The sequence below is a fragment of the Trichechus manatus genome, unplaced genomic scaffold (assembly GCF_000243295.1).
Source record: "Trichechus manatus latirostris isolate Lorelei unplaced genomic scaffold, TriManLat1.0 scaffold00114, whole genome shotgun sequence".
Classification (NCBI taxonomy): Eukaryota; Metazoa; Chordata; class Mammalia; order Sirenia; family Trichechidae; genus Trichechus; species Trichechus manatus.
In genome coordinates this window covers 6569825-6591837 of record NW_004444050.1, presented here as the reverse complement: position 1 = coordinate 6591837, position 22013 = coordinate 6569825, and the positions used below count along the sequence as shown (strand labels likewise).

Sequence of the window (22013 nt, the reverse complement as noted above, 5' to 3'; positions counted from 1 at the left end):
ACCAGCTCCTGACCCTCTCTGCCTTCTCATCTCACCTCTGGACAGGAGCTGCCCATTTAGTCTCATGTATCTACTTGAGCTAAGAAGCACACTCTTCACAAGTATCATTTTATGTCCCACAGTCCAGTCTAATCTTTGTCTGAAGAGTTGGCCTTGGGACTGGTTTTAGTTCTGGGTTGACAGAGAGTCTGGGGGCCACGCTTTCTGGGGTTCCTCCAGTCTCAGACAGACCATTAAGTCTGGTCTTTTCACTAGAAATTGAGTTCTACACCCCACTTTTCTCCTGCTCCATCAGGGACTCTCTGTTGTGTCCCCTGTCAGGGCGATCATTGATGGTAGCCAGGTACCATCTAGTTCCGGTCTCAGGCTGATGAAGTCTCTGGTTTATGTGGTCCTTTCTGTCTCTTGGGCTAACACTTTCCTTGTGTCTTTGGTGTTCTTCATTCTCCTTTACTCCAGGTGGGCTGGGACCACTTGATGCATCTTAGATGCCCGCTCGCTAGCTTTTAAGACCCCAGTCAACACTCACCGAAGTAGGATGCAGAACATTTTCTTAATAAGCTTTGTTATGCCAGTTGACCTAGATGTCCCCCTGAAAGCATGGTCCTCAGACCCTCGCCCCTGCTACTCTATCCCTCAAAGTGTTTGGTTGTATTCAGGAAACTTTTTAGCTTTGGTTTAGTCCAGTTGTGCTGACTTCCCCTGTAGTGCGTGCTGTCCTTTGAAAGGGGAATTTTTAAGAAAGAAGAAGTGATTAGAACTCTCCAAGGTTGAACAGAAGTCAAAATAAGAATTGCAAATTTTCAGTGGATGTGGTGCTTGGGAGTTCTCTCACGACCTTTACCCAGCAGTTTTAGGACAGTGGTAAGTGCAGTACCCCAAATGCAGTGGGTGAAAAGTGATTCCAGAGCATAGGGTGAAGACTGGATAAGAGGATGGGTGGTAGCTACAAAGGACACAGAGCAAAGGAAGGTGTATTTTTAAGGATGGGAAAAGCCTAAGTATATTTATAGGGGTAGGGTGGTGCAAACGGTGAAGCACTTGGCTGCTAACCCAAAGGTTGCAGGTTCAAGTCCACCCAGAGGTGACTCAGAAGAAGGGCCTGGTGATCTGCTTCTGAAAAATCAGCCATTGAAAACCCTACGGAGCACAATTCTTCTCTGACACACGTGGGGTGGCTAGGAGTCAGAGCTGATTCGACAGCAACTGGTTTGGTTTCGTTTGGTTTACATCTCTACGGGAAAGAGAGGATTTCTAGGACAGAATATAAATAAGTTCAATGAGGGCAGGGACCTTCTGGTTCAGCCTCTGGACCCCAGTGCCTAGCACAGAGCCTGGTGCTCAGGAGGGCACTAAATAAATCTTTGTTGAATGGGCAGAAGAATGAGCGTAGGGAGGGGCCTTGAAAAGAGGCACCAGTGTGGCCTCAGGGGAGCCCACTGTTGTTTGGGAAGAAGGAAGAAGATGCTCATGGCAGAGCCTATATTTTGAGTGGAGCTGGGTGCTAGGTTATTCAACTGCTGACAGTGATGAAGAAAAAGATGAATGGGAGAATTAAGGGACACCAGCAGACAGATTCCAAAATCCTCAAAGAAGAAGGGAAAAACACACAAAGGTCACAAATAATAGCAAAAAACATGACAAGGAGTGACACAGATAACTGGTATGGGATTCAACACGGTAGGCACTTCATGCACACAGGTGGAAGAGTCCTGGTACAGAAGTGACATCCAGAGCCAAGGGGAAGCCAGCACCATCTCCTGACCCTACAGAGGGCGGAGCACTTGAGAAGAGAACCAGCCCCTCGGTTTTGAAGGTCTATGGTATAGGGTTCAGTCAGAGAAAGAAAGCATGTAGAGCATTTGCTGAAGAATATGGAGTTAAAGGAAGACTTTCTTGAGCAGACCAAGAAGAAAGGACTGGCAGAAGTGAGTACAATGGTAGGTGTACAACAGCACCTTCTGTTTCTTCAAGTATTTTTCCAGTTGCTGTTGAGTTGATTCCAACTCATGGCAAATCCATGTGTGTCAGAGTAGAACTGTGCTCCACTGGGTTTCAATGGCTGATTTTTTGGAAAAAGAACACCAAGCCTTTCTTCTGAGGTGCCTTTAGGTGGACTTGAACATCCAGCCTTTCAGTTAACAGCCAGGTGCATTAACTGTTTGCACCACCCAAGGACTCCCTTCAAGTATCCAGTGACTATAGTGTCAATCATTATGTTATATTACACTGCATTATACCATCCATTTATTCTTGAAGAAACTAAGGTTCGGAGAAGTTGAGTAACTTGCCCAAGGTCACATGGCTGTTCCTCACCAGGATGACGGAAAGGACTGTGAACAAGTTCAGACTAGAAAGGGATGGGAGAACCAGGGAAGACTGGTGTGACATGATGGGCCTGCACTGAGGGCACCATCTGAGGGTCGATTTATTCCTGAATGCAAAGGGAATGGATCATTCTTAAAAACTCATCATCCTTTTCTTCACTGAGTCTTTACTCTGTATGATTTGAGACCAGCAAAGTCTCCGGCCAGCAAAGATTAGTAAGAATACGTTAGCGACGCTAATTTCCCCTAAGTGCAACCATCCCACTCACAGCCCGTGCCAAGGGTCAGGCCCAGGCAGAGTGGTCCTGCCACCACTCAACCATGCTGACTGGCCAGAGGATGGGCTGGCTGGTGACCTGTGGGTAGATGGGCTGTGCCAATCTTCTCTCAGGCAGCAGAGGACAGAGTGGCAATGCAAGGAGAAGCAGAGATAGTCTGACAGAGATCGTGTGGCTCATGAGAGATGAAGAGGTTACCAGCTCTAGGCTGTCCCAATTCCTGACTGTGCTCTGATGCTACTAGGTTCCACGTGTCTTTATAATTAGCCCCTTCCTTGGGCCAGCTTGAGCGGGTTTCTGTGCTCTTTCTCACTCTACACACTGCCTGCATTCTTATGGTTTAAACCAGAGTCTATATTGTGACTTCCAGTGTCCGTTTCCTCTAGCCCAGGCAGCTTCTCCACCATGCAGGCAGGCACCTCAAACGTATTCCAGCAGACAGAATCTGCGCCGCCCACTGCCTGTATCCCACTCTCGGGTGGTGACACCGTATCCACCCACTCACTCACTGGACTAGAAGCTAAACTCCTCATAAGGGATAAAAGGCCATCCATAATCAGGCTCCTACCTCCCTCAAACTCTTACTTCTTACTGCCCTACCTTATTTCTTCTCTCCAAACAACCGCCAAATTGCTTGCATCCTGCTCAAATCTCCCCTGACCCTCACTATAAAGTATCTTCTGGACTCTCAGCATGCAGACTGATTGATCTGTTCCTTTGCACTCAGGAATAAATCAACGTCAACTCATAGAGACAGACAATGCTCTCTTCCTGGAATGCCCTTCCTGGTCTCCTCATCACCCTCCTCCCCAACCTCGTTTCTTGATAATTCCCATTTATCTTTCAAGTCTCAGCTCAGAATCATCAACTCCAGGAAGCTACACCTAGCTGCCGACCACCCCATTCCTGGCTGGACAAGGTATCCTCTCCTCTTCGCATCCAGAATGGTGTGGGAACGTCCGTTATCCTTGCACTCCCCACAGTACAGAACACCTTCCTAAGCTTTCTGCGTGTGAGGATAGGATATCATTCATCTTTGTACCCTCGGGCCCGGAACTGCACATGGCATGTGGCAAACGGTCTATAATATGTAAGATAAATGACTAAGAAGGGATGCATGGCGGTTTTTATCTGGGCTTTGTCTCTGTCATCTTGGGCAGGGCGTGCTCTGCAGATTCCTGATATGGTGGGAGGAAGTGGCTGTCCCACCCACCAACCTGTGCCAGCTCCACCCACCAACCTAGGTCAGCTCCGCCCACACTCTGTAGGATCGAGTATAAAAAGACGACCCTCCACTACCACAGGTGAGGGCAGGGGCAGGGTGGTCTTTATACCACAGAGGAGGCTCAGGCTGTGGTCTGCCATGTACCAGCAGCCTGGCCAAGCCCACACTGGAGAATAATGAGAAATGCTGGCAAGTGTGGACCATTTCATCTGTATTTACAGTTAACAGTAGCAACTCATGGATATTGCCAGGAATTGGCAGATGGAATTGAAATATTTGACCATGTTAATGGAGAGACATTTGGAACAGAAAGAACAGACAAGAGGTGGATAGATGATGTACTTGCCAGGAAAATGAACCCCTAAGTGAAAAACCTTGGCAGCCACAGGGACAGGGCAGGCTGGAAAGTCTGTGATTGAGGCTAAAGGGGAGCAGGAAAAGAGGCTACAGGCTCCTCGTCCAGATGGAGGAAATGAGGCAAGAGCACAACCAGCTCAGACAGGGAAGTGACCTTCACAGAGGCTGTCCATGGCCCAGGCATCTGCTAGGCTTCTGCTTATTTGGCTAAAAGCAGAACTCTAAGAAGATGCTGACTGTGCTGATGAACTGTCTCCGACAGAGAAGAGAAACTGAGAGGAGAACCGACACTGTGGACCCAGTTCTGACCAAGAAGGGCAGAGGTAGTGAGTAAAGTGAAAGGAGGGAGACCATCACGCATAAAAAACCTCTGAGGGAAAGGCTACCAGGTCAGGTATAGGCCCGCAGACATAAGAAAAGGTGCCTGGAATTGTAAGCACCTTAAAATCATAATTTCCTCAAATGGAGACGTGTATACCAATCTTCACTGCAGCATTATTCACAATAACCAAAAAGGCGGAAACAGCTGAAATGTCCATCGACAGATGAATGGCTAAACAAAATGTAGTAAATACATACCACGGAATATTACTCAGCCACAAAGAGAAATGAAGTCCTGATCCATGTTACGACATGGATGAACCCTGGAAACAGCCTGAGTGAAATAAGTCAATCAAAAAGGGACAAATATTGTATAATTCCACTTACATGAAACCTACAGGACAAGCAAGTGTATAGAGATCAAAATTTATTAGTGGCTAGCAGGGGCTAGAGAAAGGGGTCAGGGGCAGGAAAGGAGTTATTGTTGAAGGGGTATGAGTTTCTCTCTGGGGAAATGTAAAACTTTTGGGAAACAATAGTGGTGATAGTAACACAACATGGTGAATGTGATTAATGTTACTGAATAGTACAGTTGATTGTGGTTGAAATGGCAAATGTTTTGTTTATATACATTTACCACAATAAAATTATAAATAACCACCACCAAAGATCTAAACAAAAAAAATTTTTTTTTAAAACATCATAATTTCAACTCCTCAGTCAAAAGAAGCATTGTGAAAACGAAGATTTGAAAGGTTCCAAACAATGCCTGTATGACTGATTCCAAAGGGTCCAATTGGAAGGCGGGCGTGCAACCAGAGACAAGCACAGACGGTATCAGGAAAATAGAAGCAAGGCAGCAGCTGAAGTTTGGAGCAAAGACTCTGGACACACTGATTTCTTATAACACATTTCTAGCCACTGTCACCTACGTCGTACATGGTCTTCCTTGGTCATCGTATTTTGCTTTTATGTTTCCTTGTTAATTAGCTAACGGAGGATAAAGAAGAGTAAGAAAGAAAACAAACGGCAAAGAGAAAGGCCTCAAATCTGATTCTCTGTCCAAGAAAATGGTTTACACACTGAAAGAGGGAGGAAAAAAAACAGATGAGGGAAAATGAAAAACCAAGACAAGAACTGACTGGGTGTTACTGAGAGCACTAAGATTGCCTCACTCTGACCAAGTATCTCTCAGTGTAGGGACTTGGGAAGGAAACCAATCCTTAGTGAGAAGCGAAGGTGTCGTTATGTGCTCAGTACATTGTCTTGACAAATACAACTGTTTCTCATACAGACATGTCATGGTAGTTCATATACATCATGTCATTGAAGCCCTACGGTAATACTGTAAGATACATTACTATCACTCCCATTTGACAGATTTGAAAGCTGAAGTCCAAACCAATTATGTAACATGCCCAAGGGGGACTTCTTCCCCTGGACACTGCTGGATCTGAAAGAACTGAAGCAGCCATTAGCAGCCACTGAGGAGAGCTAGTGAAGGAAGGAGCTGCTAGGCTGAGGGGGGTGGCGTAGACTAACGGAAGGAACCTGGGTCCCTGAAGATGCTGCTAAGCAATGAAATCAGACCAGGAGCCTCCCTGCCTCATGATTGTTTATCACAAGCAGTAACTTGTCCTTATTCTTTAAACTGGCCGAATTGGGCTATCTGTTACTTGCAGCCTAAAGCACCCGAACAAATTCTCCCTGAGAACATTTTAATAATCGATAGATAAGTCTCCCCCTTCCTTACTTGCCCCTTCCTTTCCTCCAAGCCTTCTCCTTTGATTTGGTTTTATGTTGCATCTACTTATTTTGCTGAGTTATCTCAGCTACTAAAAATATTGTTCTGTTCCGTCTCCAGGATTTTTTATTAGGTAAGTCATGATGCTGTTTAAATTGGGAAAATTGTGTTTCTACTTCCTAATGGTTAAACATCATTTTCATGTTAATCCATTTGCCAGAAATTCTAGACTAGCATTCAATATTAATGGTGACACTCAGCACCCTAAGTTTAATGGGAATTCTTTTACTGTTTCACTAAGTATGACGCTGGCAGTAGGTCTAGAGTACATATTTAGTTCATTTAACATTATTTACTGGACATTTCCTATTCAAAAGGCACAGCTGGGGTTAAACAGTTGAGGACTTGGTCCTTGTCTTCAAGTACCCTCAAGGTTCTGGCCCTCAGGGAACTTAGACTCTAAGTCTTTATTATATTAAGAAAGAAGCCTTACATTACTAGTTTTGATATGGAATGTATATTGAATATTGACAGCCTTTTCAGCACCTATTGAAATAATCATACTGATTTTTTATAATACATTTATATCCACTGTCACCCATATTGTGGATGGTCTTCCTCAGTCATCATATTTTGCTCTTATGTTTCCTTGCTGTTTTTCATCAAGTCTGTGTTCTTGTCTTTTTTTTTTTTAACGTTCATTACTGTCTTTGACAGTGATTTAGGATGTAGACACGTTGCTTGTAACCCAAGAGTGGATACTCTAAAGACTTATAATAAACTGTCAAACCAAATATTGGACCTCCTTTTGTGGAAAATTAGAGTTATAAACTTCCTTCCACCCCTTTGCCAGGCTTTTTAACTAAATCTGGAGAAAACTATGCTCTTTACTCTTTCTATGGCATTAAGTTCTACTCCAGTTTTTAGAAGCCTCGAGGGGCAGAAATGTTGAACAGAGTTGCCCAAGGATGGAATAAGTTGCCTCCGGTGCAGATTCTGCTCTCATTGAAGCATTCTGAAAACAGACTGGAGGACAATTTGTGTGGTGTGGAGTAGAGGAGATTACAGGCACATCAGCTGAGGAGACAGCATCGGAGGGTGGGAGGCTGGGATGGCCTTTAGGGTACCATCCAGCCCTGAGATTCTAAGAGTTTATGATTTTACTCTCTTTCTTTTTGCCTATGATGGATCAAAGGGAATTAACAAAATATCCCTGCTGCTACATGCCCAGTGACAATCTCTCCCCTTTTGTTTTCAGTAATAATAATAAACATTTTTATTGATCTCAAATAAGTCGCCAGCCCACCTTCCCACCATCACCCAGCTTCTCCTCTGCAGAGAAGGGTTAAAGTATTAATACACAACAAATAGCAGACAGAAAAACATTGTCTTATATCATTTTGAAGTATTTCCCCAAGACATTAAAAGTCTCTTCTAAAAAAGAGAACATGTAGTTGAGGAAACCAGGAGTTTGTTAAAAGTCAGCTGAGAAGCTAAACAGCAGATGAAAGGGAAAATGCAAGTCATGTTTTGGCTGGAGTTCCAGGGGCAATCTGAAAACGTAACATGGGAGAAAAGGATTTCTAGCTTCATCGCTTTTAACTCTGGGCCCTATGTCGCTGTTGTTAGCTGCCATCGAGTCAGCCCCCTACTCACGGCGACTCCACGCACAACGAAACGAAATGCTGCCCAGCCCGCACCATCTCCATGATCAGTTGGTGGATCAGACTGCTGTGGTCCATAGGGTTTTCATTGGCTGATTTTTGGAAGTAGATCGCCAGGCCTTTCTTCCTAGTTGGTCTTAGTCTGCAAGCTCCACTGAAACCTGGTCAGCATCACAGCAACACACAAGCCTCCGATGACAGACGGGTGGTGACTACACATGAGGTGCACTGGCTGGGAACAGAACCCTGGTCTCTCGCATGCGAGATGAGAATTCTACCACTGAACCGCCACCACAGCTTCCTACCAGACCAGAAGTCAGAAGGTACTGCTGTACGGCCACGCTGCCTCCCTGTCCTTCCTCAGGAGCCATGAGGCAGGGCCTGTGTCTGCTTGGTCACCACCAAATGCCAAGGCTAAGAACAGTACCCAGCACATGGAGTAACTCGCAGAAAAGAGTATTTGGTGAGTGAGTGAAGGAATATTTCGTGAGTGATTGAAGTGATTCGTGCCTCGTGGCCTCTGCAACAAGGAGCCCTCTGTCTAGTTTGGCCTAAGTTTCTCCTTACTCCACCCCCGAAAGGACCCCATCACAGCCATTTCAGTACATTTACGGGGAAAAGTTCACAAAAACAGACTTGGGAGGCATGCTGGCTCAGAGAGATGAAGAGCTAGATGAGAAAGACAATCTAAAGAAGGCCCTCTCCCTTCAATGGAGTGAGAAGAATGTAAATGAGGCAGACGGGACAGTTTGCCTAACCAAGCTTTGCATTTATGAACAAATATGAGCAAGATGCTTCGGACCTGTGTTACTCCCTGAGATACGAGGCAGCTTCCAAGACAGTGGAATGGGCCTGGTAAAGGGCTCAGGTTCTGTCTTTCCTCCACCACTGGCAAATCCAAGAACAACAGGCCAAGGACGTAAGGGGATTAACTTTGCTGGAAGTTTCTGTTCCCACAGATCAAAGAAGATTATAGATGGGAAAGCTGTTTGTTGTGATTAAGGTAATAATAGGAGGAGGGCAGAAACCCTGGTGGCGTACTGGTTAAAAGTTTGGCTGCTAACCAAAAGGTCGGCAGTTCAAATCCACCAGCCGCTCCTTGGAAACCCTATGGAGCAGTTGTACTCTGTCCTATAAGGTCGCTATGAGTCGGAATCGACTTGACGCCAACGGGTACCAGTGGCGCAGCCTATGAAAAACGCCTTTCTTTTTTGAAATATGCTCTGTGTGAAGTGTGTTATTTGTCACTACTTATAGTGGCCAATGACACTATATGCTTTTACATGCAAAAAACCTGCAAAACTTCACTTTTATACAACAGAAAGTTCTAAATGTTTCTACTTTAGGTAAACTGGAAAATGCAAGTGATAAATAGCAATTGAGCCATCACAGAAAGGGAAAGGGTAGCACTGAAGTTAGAGAATTACCCAGATAAGAATGACAGGGAAGTGAGAGACAGACAAACAGAAAATCAGACAGAGACACCCACTGAACTTTGTGGAAAAAATACTACAGGTCAGCAGAGGTATTCTATGTTGTGACACGTAACAATTCTTGGCTTCACTAGATGAAACAGGTCTCAAAAATCCCACCCCTAGCCCTGCCCTAAATGCCCAGTCTATCAGTTACCTTTTGATATCAGGGATGAATTGGTAAAGTATATTCTGGTAGCTATACAGGTATATTAACAGATCGGCATTTGTGATTTTTAAATAAATAATCTTACACGTTTCCTGTTATCTTTCTTTCACCAAAACCACACATTCAAAAATAATTCCATCTCTTCCCCTCTTGAAGGAAGCCACCCAGAGATGGGAGAACAGATGAGGGCTCTCCACAGGAGCAGAGGACCCTCCTAACCACAGTAGCCCACACTTTGGGTCCCCTCATCCCACAGATTCTTCAGGGAAAAAACGAGAAGGGAAACCTTGGAGCGTGGGGGTTAGAGAAGGGGATGGGGTGCACAGAGACTGTCCGAGGACCATTCCACTGAAAAAGAATCATGCTATTGCACCAGCTCTGCAAACCAGCTTGTCCTCGCGACTGAAGCAGCCCTATTCGCGTTTCAGCTATGATCTGAAGTGTAATTAAACTGTCAAAACACACTCCCGACTGTTTCCATTTTCCTGGGGTTGGCGTCATTTAGTCAGGCCACAGTCGTCACCGCGGGCTGATAGACTTATCATAGGTTAGAGACATCAAAACAGTCAGAGAACCATCAGTGAAATCAGCCTAAGTGTACCGTTTGAAAGGAACAAGTGTACTGTTTCCCCTGCTATCCGAAAGTAGAGTGTTACTATGAAACCCTTCATAAGATGCAATGGAGTAAAGCAAAGAAGCAATTACCATTAATTTATATGGGAAAACGTTTTGAGTGTTCCCAGACCCAAAAAATAACCTACCAAATCATATCAAATAACACATAAAACCTAAAATAACACTAACACACAGTAGAAGCAGGAATGATACAATAAATACACAGCCTATATAAAGTAGAAATAAGGGGGAGCTTGTGGTGCCACTCTCGCTGCTCGGAGTACGTGCCGCCTCTCTAACGGCTCGCTGGAAAACAAACACCAAACACTATGTACGCTTTTCACCTTTTTTTGTAAAGGCAAAAATCCTCTTCGGATTTCTTCAGTTAGCGAAAACAAGTACTAACGTAGGTCTTTTGTAAAAGTGAAGTGGCGTAAAGCAAACTTTCAAAAAGCTGGGGATACCTGTACAGACATATCTCCCAATGGGAATACCTCATCTACTTTTAACTATTTCATTAGGGAAAAAAAAAAAAGTATTAGTCACATTAAAGGAAACCATTTTAAAAGAAAACCTAAGTCACGTTAACTCGGCAGATTTCAATACTGACTATTCCCTCTACTCCCCAGTCAGTGTCTATGCATTTGTTTGCTCACATGGCTGGAACCAGCACCATTCGTGTAAAATATTACCCACCTTGCTCTCTCATTAACGTGGGTTACAACTGTTTTTGCCATCCTGTTACATACCCTTGGTCCTGATGAGCATTCACTTCAGTGGTGACATGATATTCCATAAAGAAAAAATTCCGTAATTCAGTCATTTTCCTTCATGACCCCTTAATTCCTCTTCCCACATTCAGTTGTACCTTGCATCCAGTTCAGTTGTGGCTTCTTTTCAGATCCCTCTGAGACCCAGCCCCTCCTTCTCTGCACACCCACAGCTCTCACCAAGTTCTCACCAGGGTTTCCCTGGCACTCCACCTCCCGGCTCAGCCTCATCCCTGCCCCTCTGACCCTAATCCACCTGGCTCTCACATCATCATTTCTGATGTTTGCTCTTCCTGCTGTTCTACAGGTTTTAAAGAGCAGCAAGGACATCTTATTCACACCTCTCTGCCAGCCAGCATGAATACAGCGGCGGTGCTAGCTAGCTAATGTGTTATGAATGAATGAATGAAGTCTATCTTTCCTATTGACCCAGGAGGGCATACTGACCGGGCCTTGCCAGCAGCATGATGGGGATGATTTGGGGGGATGATACCATTTGTGGAGGTGGGACTTTCTCTTGCTGTACCTTGTCCCTCTACATATACAGACTAAATCAAATGAGGAGTGCTTTTCTTCATATGATTTCATTTTGCAGATAAGTTTTGAGGCCCACCCTAGGTTTCCAGAGCTCAGGCCTCCAGATTATCTGTCCTGTAGGTACCTTGTTTTGTTCTCCCAATGACAGCTACTCAGCATTTCCCCCACTCATCTTCTGCACATGCCCTGCCAAGCCCAGGCCGAAACAGGCTTAACTGTTAGCCCTGAGACCTTCAACCAGCAGCTTCAGCCTTTGTTCCTTCTGGATACTGGGCAGAGGCTGGAGCCCCACCTGTGAACCTCAGCCCTGTACCTGGTTTGGCCTATCCTTCCCCTTATATGCATAGTCCTGCTCCAACCCCCAGGGCCCTCTAGAATCACGATCTTCCATATACCTCCCCCTCACCCGGAGAGAAGCATATTTTGCAATGTGAAAATTCTGTGTTTTTCTGCACCCCTCAGGTGAGGCTGGACTTGGAACTGGTCCCAAGGACACGGGTGGCTGCCCCCCCACTGTGGGGCTCTAGCCCTACAGTGGGCATTGGCCCTCAAAACCCGGCCACTCTCTCTTCTTCATTCATAAACAAAGCTCCCCAGAACCCACCTCTACCCCTAAGACAGGCAGGAGAGGAGTCATAAGCCACACCAGCAAATCCACACACATATACCCGCCCACATCAAATACCTGTGCTCCCAGCACTGACCAAGTGCTGCTCCCCGGTGTGACGCTTATCCTAAGTGGCCTATCCTATAATCCTTAGGACACTAAGCTTCTCTGTCTTCCTAGACTCTAAACCTCCACGTGGCATCTTCTTTCCATCCCCCAGCCCAAGGACACAGAGCCTTGAACATTACAGCATCTCAGCAAACATCTGTAAGGTGGTGAATCCACCCACGGATCAGGTGTGTCTCCAGAACTTCATAAGTAGGGAATCATTTAGAAACTAACAGACCCTAATTTTTTTTCAATGTTACTATTTCTAAAGAGTGAAGTCAAAGCAATTAAACTCTTCCCAGGCTTAGAGCTGTTAATTAAGCACATAGCCCTTGAATTTATAGTGAAATTATGGAAATTATATCCTCCCATGGAACAAATCAAGCCTTATTTTCATATGATGCTCTGGTGTATTTTGGGATTGACTATTTCATACTTGCTACAGAACTGTAAGAAGTATGAAAATGGAAAGGGGGTGGCAAATTAAGTCTATAGTTTGGTCAGAGAAATGGTGAGTTTGGTGCTAGAAGCAGCTGTGACTCTGTAGAGAGGAAGGGGGGCCCAACCAGTGTCTCCCAGTGGCCGTGGCCGTGACTGGTGATTTCATACTGGCCCCAATGGCCTCTGCATCACAGGCCATCTTGGAACCAAATAAATGACACCCATTTGTCTGAGTGCTCTGGAATAACACTGCAATGTGGATTCAGTCAAACCACCAGCCTCACCTCTCCCCTCTGTGGTGACCACCTCACCCAAGAGCGCCAAAAGGCCTGGGGTTCAGGCTTGGCAGCTTCTCAGGGGCAGGATCACCGCTGGCTTCTCTCAGTGTTTTCATCTGCGCTAGGACCGTTGAGCGGGTCCTGCACTGGATCCTACGTTTGGAGCTATGGTGACTGCCTGGCACTCTGCAGTGTGGCAGTCTCATCGTACAGGCAGATGGAGAAGGAAGGCCCGGGGCCTCACCGGCCAGCCGTCACATCTCCCTCCCTCCCAGTTTGGTAGGTTTCTACTCCTCAGCTCAAATGAGCTTTTCATGGGTAATAGGGGCTGAATTGTGTCCCCCTATAAGATGCGCTGAAGTCTTAACCCCTGTACCTGTGAGTGTGACCTTCTCTGGAAACACCGTAGGGCTTTTCTATTGTTATTAGTTAAGTTAAAAGAGGTCACACCAGAGTAGGGTGGGTCTTAATCCTAATCCTTCTGAGTGGTGTCTCAGAACAAGAGAGAACAGACAGGGAAACAGTTACACACGGAGGAAGACAGATACCATGTGATGACAGAAGCCCGGTGGCCACCAGAAACTAAAAGAGAGGCATGGAACTGCTCCTCTCTCAGAATCTGCAGAAGGTATAGACATGACTGATACCCTGATTTGGACTTTCAGCCTCCAGAACTACGAGACAATAAATTTCTGTTCTTTAAAGCCACCACCCACTTTGTGGTGTTTTGTACGGCAGCCCTTGGAGAACAAGGCAATGGGGCAGCCTGCCTTGACCTGTACACCAAGTTTCCCACCTACACGGTCTCCCAGCATCCTGAACGTTCTCTCCACAGCTCTCATCACAGTCAGGAACTGTGTCCTTATTTGTGTGATTGTTCAGGGCCGCCACATACAGTTGTGCAAACTGTACACAGCACAAGGGGCCAGTGAGAGTGGAAGTCAGGCTGGGCTCTGGCATCCTGGGCACCTGCAATGCCTTTGTATGTGTTCAATAAATGTGGCCTGAAGGAAGTAATTCAGGCGGCCTAGGCTCCAGGCTCTGCGCATGGCCACTATGTTCCTGAATCTCAGGTGTACCAGGTTGCAAGCCTGCGTGGCAGCTCCAGCTGACAGTGCAGACAATAGCCTGGGCTTGAGCACATGGGACAGGGATAACTAAGCCTGAGTCCTGGCTGCAGAAGCACGTGGCCTGGTGGGGTTCCGACACACACAGGGATTAAAACATGCCATGATAAAATGCTGAATTGGCAAATGTTGTGTTATATATATTTCTACAACCATAAAAACAAAACAACACGCCACAATAAGTGCTGTCAATGCACCTGGTGGAGCGCACAGCAGAGGCAGCAAACCACAGAACAGGGAAGGGAATGACCAGGAGGGCGTCACTCTGCAGGCAATGCAGAGCGGGATTCCGAAGGAATAATGGAGTTCCCAGGCAGAGGAACACACATAAAAGGGCCCAACAGGACTGCAGAGAGAAGCCCCCAGACTGGGCACTGGGCTCGGATGCGGCTGTGAGGGGCCCTGTGCACTCGGCTAAGCTGTCTGGACTTGATTCTATGAGCAAGGGGAGCCCGCCGAGATCTTAAAGCAGAAGAGTGACATGATCTATGCACTTTTTGTTAAAAGTCGTTCTGGTGCAACGTGAAGGACAGAGATGAGTGACTGGGAAAACTTTTAGCAGGCATTGCTCAGTGGCAAGATAAGCGTCTAAAGTAAGATTCAGTAGGGTCTGAGGACCTATTTATTGGACATGGTTGGTAAGGGAGAGAGAGGATCCCAGCTGGAGAGACAGGGTACACTGCTATGCGGAGAAGAGAAGGGGGGCAAGGAAAGGGTGCACACAGGTGATGAGTTCTCTCTTGGAGACGCTCAGATGCACCTGGGACCCAAAAAAGAAAAAAAACAAATCCACTGCCATTGAGTTGACTCCAACTCATAGCCACCCTATAGGACAGAACAGAACTGCCCCATACGGTTTCCAAGGAGTGCCTGGTGGATTCAAACTGCTGACATTTTGGTTAGCAGCTGTTGCTTGCCGCAGCTCTTAACTGCTGCGCCACCAGGGCCCCACCCGTAGGACATTCCTGTGGAATTCCACAGCCGGCAGCAGGAAACACAGGTCTAACTCACAGACTCTGCCACCGTGTTCTTCCGAGTCTGGACAGATAGGAGGGGCAGACCGCAACAGTCATACAGCATGTATGGATCAGGGCACTTGGCATTCTGCATTAGTGCGTGACTGGGGCTCTGGGGTGGGGGTTTGCTCCTGTCCCCTATACTAAAACTCCATGTAGTAGAGACAGAAAGGAAGAGAAAACTCTTTTCTCTTTGCAGCTGACCCTTTTCTCTATCTCCACCTGATCAAAAGAAAAGAAAGAAAAATGAGTAGTGGCTTTGGCCTCTGATTCCCATTTTAACCCCCAATTTGCATTTTACCTGATGATAGAGCACAAACTTGAAACTATTCGAAGGGTTACAAACATGAAAGAATACAATCCATTTATGTGTGAAAGTTTCAGGTACAACTCCCACCTGACCTTATATTCAGATCTTTCTGAGTAGCATTTTTAAAAACAATTAACTAGGATCCTTTTTAAAAGAAAACCCTGCAGAGTATCTAGTAGAAGAAAACTGTAAAAGAACAAAATAAAAAATGACCAGCTCCCTTCTCTTTGCATCCTGCGAACAGCATGACCTCAAGACACAGAAGAAAGAAAATGCTCTGTATCTGCTTTTGCACTTACTCCCCCTTATTTCTTTTAAAACCCAAGCAAGAACTTCTCCTCAAATTCTGACCATCTACCTGCAGTATGCAGTCAGCAGACAGCTCCCCACCCTCCAGGTGGCAAAGGTGGCCAGGAGCAGAGCAACATTCATGGGAGCAGTGTGGGTATGAGGAATCTACCTGCTCTCCAGCATCACCTGCCACCCCAGCCTCCTAGCGCCACCTGCCTCCCAGACTTACCTGCCTCCCCAACCTCACCTGTCCCAGCCTCACTTGCCTTCCTAGCCGCACCTGCCTCCTCAGTCTCACCTGTTGTCAGCCTCACCTGCTCCTCAGCCTCACCTGCCTCTCAGCCCCACCTGTTCTCAGCATCACCTGCCGCCCTAGCCTCACCTGTTCTCAGCCTCACCTGCCTCCTAGCCTCATCTGTTCTCAGTCTCACCTGCCTCCTAGTCTCACCTGCCTCCTAGCCTCACCTGTTCTCAGCCTCATCTGCCTCCCTAGCCTCACCTGTTCTCAGCCTCACCTGCCTCCCAAACCTTACCCACCTCCTACCTCACCTGCCTCCCAGCCTCCTAGCCTCCCTTGCCTCCCCATACTCCTGACCAAGAGAGGCAGTCAAGAGCAGAGCCCGACATGAGGCGAGGACAGCACCCACTCTAATGAGCAGGACCTGCCCAGCCCTACCGAGCCCTAGTTCTCCTTCCTCCTCAGAAGAGCCCTCTTTAAGGGGAAGGGGAAACACCTCACATACACATGATGTCAAAACCAGGGCACCAGCCCGTGTCCTGAGACAGCCTGAGTTCACCAGCTAATCACTCACAACAGGAGCTGACATTTTTAGATAGGTATAGCAGGGTTTCATAACAATTAAGAAACTGGTAATTCTTTTAGATCCCGGGACATCACCTTGGGTAATATGCCCTAAATAAGCCAAGTGTAACTTATACAATGTTCTGCTGCTACTCCTAAGGTTCTCACCGGCTAATTCTTTTCAGAAGTAGACTGCTGGGTCTTTCTTCCTAGTCTGTCTTAGTCTGGAAGCTCAGCCATTTCAAGAGGCAGCATATGATCAGGAACCGATGGTACTGAAGGAAGAAGTCCAAGCTGCACTGAAGGCACTGGCAAAAAAACAAGGCTCCTGGAGTTGACGGAATATCAATTGAGATGTTTCAACAAACAGATGCAGCACTGGAAGTGCTCACTCATCTATGCCAAGACATTTGGAAGACAGCTACCTGGCCAATCAACTGGAAGAGATCCATATTTATGCCTACTCCCAAGAAAGGTGATCCAACCGAATGTGGAAATTATCGAACAGTATCATTAATATCACATGCAAGTAAAATCTCGCTGAAGATCATTCAAAAGCAGCTGCAGCACTATATCAACAGGGAACTGCCAGAAATTCAAGCCAGATTCAGAAGAGGATGTGGAACCAGGGATATCATTGCTGATGTCAGATGGATCCTGGCTGAAAGCAGTGAATAACAGAAGGATGTTTACCTATATTTTACTGACTATGCAAAGGCATTCAACTGTGTGGATCATAACAAATTATGGATAACATTGCGAAGAATGGGAATTCCAGAACACTTAATTGTGCTCACGAGGAACCTGTAGATAGATCAAGAGGCAGTTGTTCGGACAGAACAAGGGGATACTTCGTGGTTTAAAGTCAAGGAAGGTGTGAGTCAGGGTTGTATCCTTTCACCATACTTATTCAATCTGTATACTGAGCAAATAATCCGAGAAGCTGGACTATATGAAGAAGAACGTGGCATCAGGATTGGAGGAAGACTCGTTAACAACCTGTGTTATGCAGATGACACAACCTTACTTGCTGAAAGTGAAGAGGACTTGAAGCACTTACTGATGAAGATCAAAGATCACAGCCTTCAGTATGGATTACACCTCAACAAAAAGAACAAAAATTGTCACAACTAGACCAATAAGCAACATCATGATAAATGAGAAAAGACTGAAGTTGTCAAGGATTTCATTTCACTTGGATCCACAATCAACACCCATGGAAGCAGCAGTCAAGAAATCAAAAGATGTATTGTATTGGGCAAATCTGCTGCAAAAGACCTCTTTGAAGTGTTGAAAAGCAAAGACGTCACCTTGAGGACTAAGGTGTGCCTGACCCAAGCCATGGTGTTTTCAGTCGCCTCATATGCATGCGAAAGCTGGACAACTAATAAGGAAGACTGAAGAAGGATTGACCCCTTTGAAATGTGGTGTTGGCGAAGAATATTGAATATACCATGGACTGCCAAAAGAAAGAACAGGTCTGTCTTAGAAGAAGTACAACCAGAATGCTCCTTAGAAGCAAGGATGGCGAGATCACGTCTTACATACTTTGGACTTGTTGTCAGGAGAGATATGTCCCTGGAAAAGGACATCATGCTTGGTAAAGTAGAGGGTCAGCGAAAAAGAGGAGACCCTCAACGAGATGGATTGACACAGTGGCTGCAACAAGGGGCTCGAGCATAACAACGACTGTGCGGACAGCGCAGGACCAGGCAGTGTTTCGTTCTGTTGTTCATAGGGTTTCTATGAGTTGGAATCGACTCGACAGCACCTAACAAAAACAACAACTTATACAAAAACACCTATAGCAGCACTGTTTTTAAGCACCTAGAACATTAGTAAATGCTCAATAAATATTTGTTGAATGAATGAATAAAACTGCAAACAAAACAAATGGCCAGCAGTAACGGAATAATTAAGCAAATTACCCTTTAGTAACATAGTTAATATTTAGTCCAGAGGCATTCATGTTTCTACATAAAGACTTACATATGAAATTTTTTTTTTAAATTGTGCTTTAAGTGAAAGTTTACAGCTCAAGTTGGTTTCTCATACAAAAATTTATACACACATTGTTACGTCGCTCTGTCTATAATGTGACAGCACACTCCTCCTTTCCACCCCGGATTTCCCGTGTCCATTCAACCAGCTCCTGTCCCTTTCTGCCTTCTCATCTCACCTCCTGACAGGAGCTGCCCATTTAGTCTCACATATCTACTTGAACTAAGAAGCCCACTGTTCATGAGTATCATTTTATGTCTTATAGTTCAGTCTATTCTTTGAAGAGTTGGCTTCGGGCATGGTTTTAGTTTTGGGCTAACAGAGAGTCCAGGGGTCATGTCTTTTGGGGTCCCTTCAGTCTCAGACAGACCATTAAGTCTGGTCTTTTTACTAGAATTTGAGTTCTGCACCCCACTTTTCTCCTGCTCTGTCAGGGAGTCTCTGTTGTGTTCCCTGTCAGGGCAGTCACTGGTGGTAGCTGGGCACCATCTAGTTCTTCTGGTTTCAGGCTGATGCAGTCTCTGATTTACGTGGCCCTTTCTGTCTCTTGGGCTAATATTTGCCTTGTGTCTTTGGTGTTCTTCATTCTTCTTTGCTCCAGGTGGGTTGGGACCAATTGAAGCACCTTAGATGGCTGCTTGCTAGCCTTTAAGAACCCAGACGCCACTCACCATAGTGGAATGCAGAACATTTTTTTAGTAAACTTTGTTATGCCAATTGACCTAGATGTCCCCTGAAACCATGGTCCCCAGACCCCTACACCTGCTATTCTGTCCCTCGAAGTGTTTGGTTGTATTCAGGAAACTTCTTAGCTTTTGGTTTAGTCCAGTTGTACTGACTTCCCCTGTAGTGTGTGTTGTCCTTTTGAAATATTTTTTAAGGAAAAAGTCAGAACGCAAATAATACGTGTATACTAATTGCATAAATGTGCATATAAGGTATACTGATAACGATATGAGAACAGGAGGTAATGGGTATTCAATCCAATATATATTACATTTTTTGTCAGCACAAATGCATAATAAAATTGATATTCCTGACTCAAATGAATAAGCAGGGCCAAAACTGCTCTCTCAGCATACTATTCAATGCCTTGCACAGTACATGTAAACAGCAGGGAGGAGAAACAAGGACAGAGGGGCATGCTGACCTGCAGCAAGGTTGGGGGGCTGCCTGGTGTAGGACACGTTGAATGCAGGCTCCTCGATCAGTGGTGGGGGGTACATCCGCCTCCGGATGAAGAAGCCAGCGCCACAGCAGAAGAGCACACCCATCATCAGGAGGAACCTGGGCAAGAACACAGATGTGAGGCAGGCACGGACCAGACAGGAGGTCAGAAGGGCAGAGACCCCAAGGACCGCCTGGTGATTCAAAGCCCACTGGAGCCCTCTGGGGATCCATGAGCACAGGCCCTGCGCATATCAACTCCTGAAGGGATGGATGAGGGGATGGGGCTTGTGATGGTTAATTTCATGTATCATCTTGGCTACGCTATAATTTCCAGTGGTTCAGCCAAACACTAGACGAGTTGCTGTTCCATAATATAATGTAATGTCATGTAATCGCCTGTCATAATGTAATCAATCAATCAGTTGAAAGGGGAGTTTCCTTAGGGTGTGGTCCGCTCCCAGACTACAGATAGTTACTTTGGCAGAACTAGCTCTCTCTTTCAACTCTGCACTCTTTCCGTCATCTTGGGGTGCAAGCCTGTAGGAATCTCCAGCTTGCCATCTGACCTATGGATTTCGAACTTGTCGGCACCCAACAATCCCATGAGCCAGCAGAGGTCTCCAGCCTGCCACCTAACCTACAGATTTGGGACTTGGCCCACAACAGTGTGAGCCAATTATTTAAAGTAAATCTCTTTCTCTCTCTCTCTCTAGAAGACAGAGTTCAGATGACACAGTGATTAAGAGCTTGGCTGCTAACCAAAAGGTCAGCAGTTTGAATACACCAGCTGCTCCTTGGAAACCCTATGGGGCAGTTCTACTCTGTCCTATAGGGTTGCTATGAGTCGGAATCAACTCGATGGCAACGGATTAGGTTTTTTATATAAGGAAGACAGCAGGCAGATACTTAAGCCTGCAGATTTCTTGATGGAGGCCACTCCCTAAAGAGAAGCTCTGTAAATAAGCTCTCTGCCTCAAAGGGTCCCAGAAAGTTAGCTGGTTTCAAAGGGCTGGTGCAACCATTTCCCTGTCCATGGCTCTGACCTCAACTCAATAGTCTGGCCAAAACAGGAGACACTGCTTAAATCCTGTCTGACTACTTCGGCTGGTCCAGCCCTTGCTTTGCCATCCATTTCCCCAATTTTCTATTTTTTACTGTCAAAGCAACAAGGGTAGACACACTTATCCCTCCTAATATCTGCCTCTCCATTATTATATGAACACACATAAAGAAATAAAGGTGTCCTTCTTACAGCATGCCTTAATGATAGAGAAATGACAAGCATAGAGAGAGAAAATACTTACCATCAATAAAAAGGCTGCAGATTTAGAAATCTCTAGTTTTTAAGTATGGCTGAATGTGTACCCCCTGCTGTGACCCTGAAGTCTAACAAATACTAGAGCCGAGTGCTTCAAGGATAGGACTTTTGCTTAATTCACCTAAGAATTCTCAGTGACTATTGTATAATGGAGCCCTGGTGGTGCAGTGGTTAAGAGCTATGGCTGCTAACCAAAAGGTCGGCAGTTTAAATCCACCAGTTGCTCCTTGGAAACCCTATGGGGCAGTTCTACTCTTTTCTATAGGGTCACTATGAATCCGAATCAACTCGATGGCAACAGGTTTTTTTTGTTTGTTTGTTTCTGTTGTTTTACTGCATAACTGGCATTCAATAAATGATTGCTGAATGAATAGATTGCTTCTTCCATCTCAAATCTGCACTATCTTTTGTTTCTAGACAAAGGGGGTCAACCTGAAAAGGGCCAAGTTGGCTGTCTAACACAGACATAACAGGAAGCTCCTGTTCAGCTCTAAACTGGAATTATTATGGGATTCATGGAAACCTCCCAGAACCTCACACAAAATCCCCAAAGACTGGGTGGGTTGCACGTTGTTTTGTGAACCATGAGCATACACCACAGCTGGCTGTGTCATAATCAAAGGCACCTGTACACACGTAAAAGAAACTTATGAAAAAAGTAGACTATAAAGCTTTTCAAGAATATTCAAATTCCAACTCATAGTAAGCTGATCGTTTTAAGCCCATCTGTCAGTCAATAAGCATTTACTGGCCACTCTTGAAATGCTGAGCAGGAGGAAAGATTAGAGGCACAAGAAGGGAAATAACTCAGTAAAGGGCTGAAAGCATGGCCCTTCTGGTCTGTCTTCTAGTTCATTATTCATTCAACAAGTGATTTGTAAGCACCTGCTATGCTCCCAGGACCAGGCTGTGCAACAGATAAGACAGGTGAGCCCCCCTCCCCAAGTGAACTTCGGGACTAGTGAGGAGACAGACCACAAATAACAAATCTACGCAATTAAGTATTTATTTACAATTCTAGTCAGTGCTAAGAAAGACAAGTGAGGGGTATAAGAATAGGCTTTA

At 45.6% G+C, this 22013-nt stretch overlaps 1 protein-coding gene across 1 annotated transcript in view; it reads right to left on the bottom strand.

Moving 5' to 3' along the window:
- VOPP1 (VOPP1 WW domain binding protein) overlaps nucleotides 1-22013 on the bottom strand; it is a 132875-nt gene that overhangs the window by 3262 nt on the left and 107600 nt on the right. Inside the window, exon 4 of the mRNA XM_023738320.1 lies at nucleotides 19611-19747. Within this exon, the coding sequence (XP_023594088.1) occupies nucleotides 19611-19747 (137 nt within the window). The remainder of the gene's footprint in view (nucleotides 1-19610; nucleotides 19748-22013) is intronic.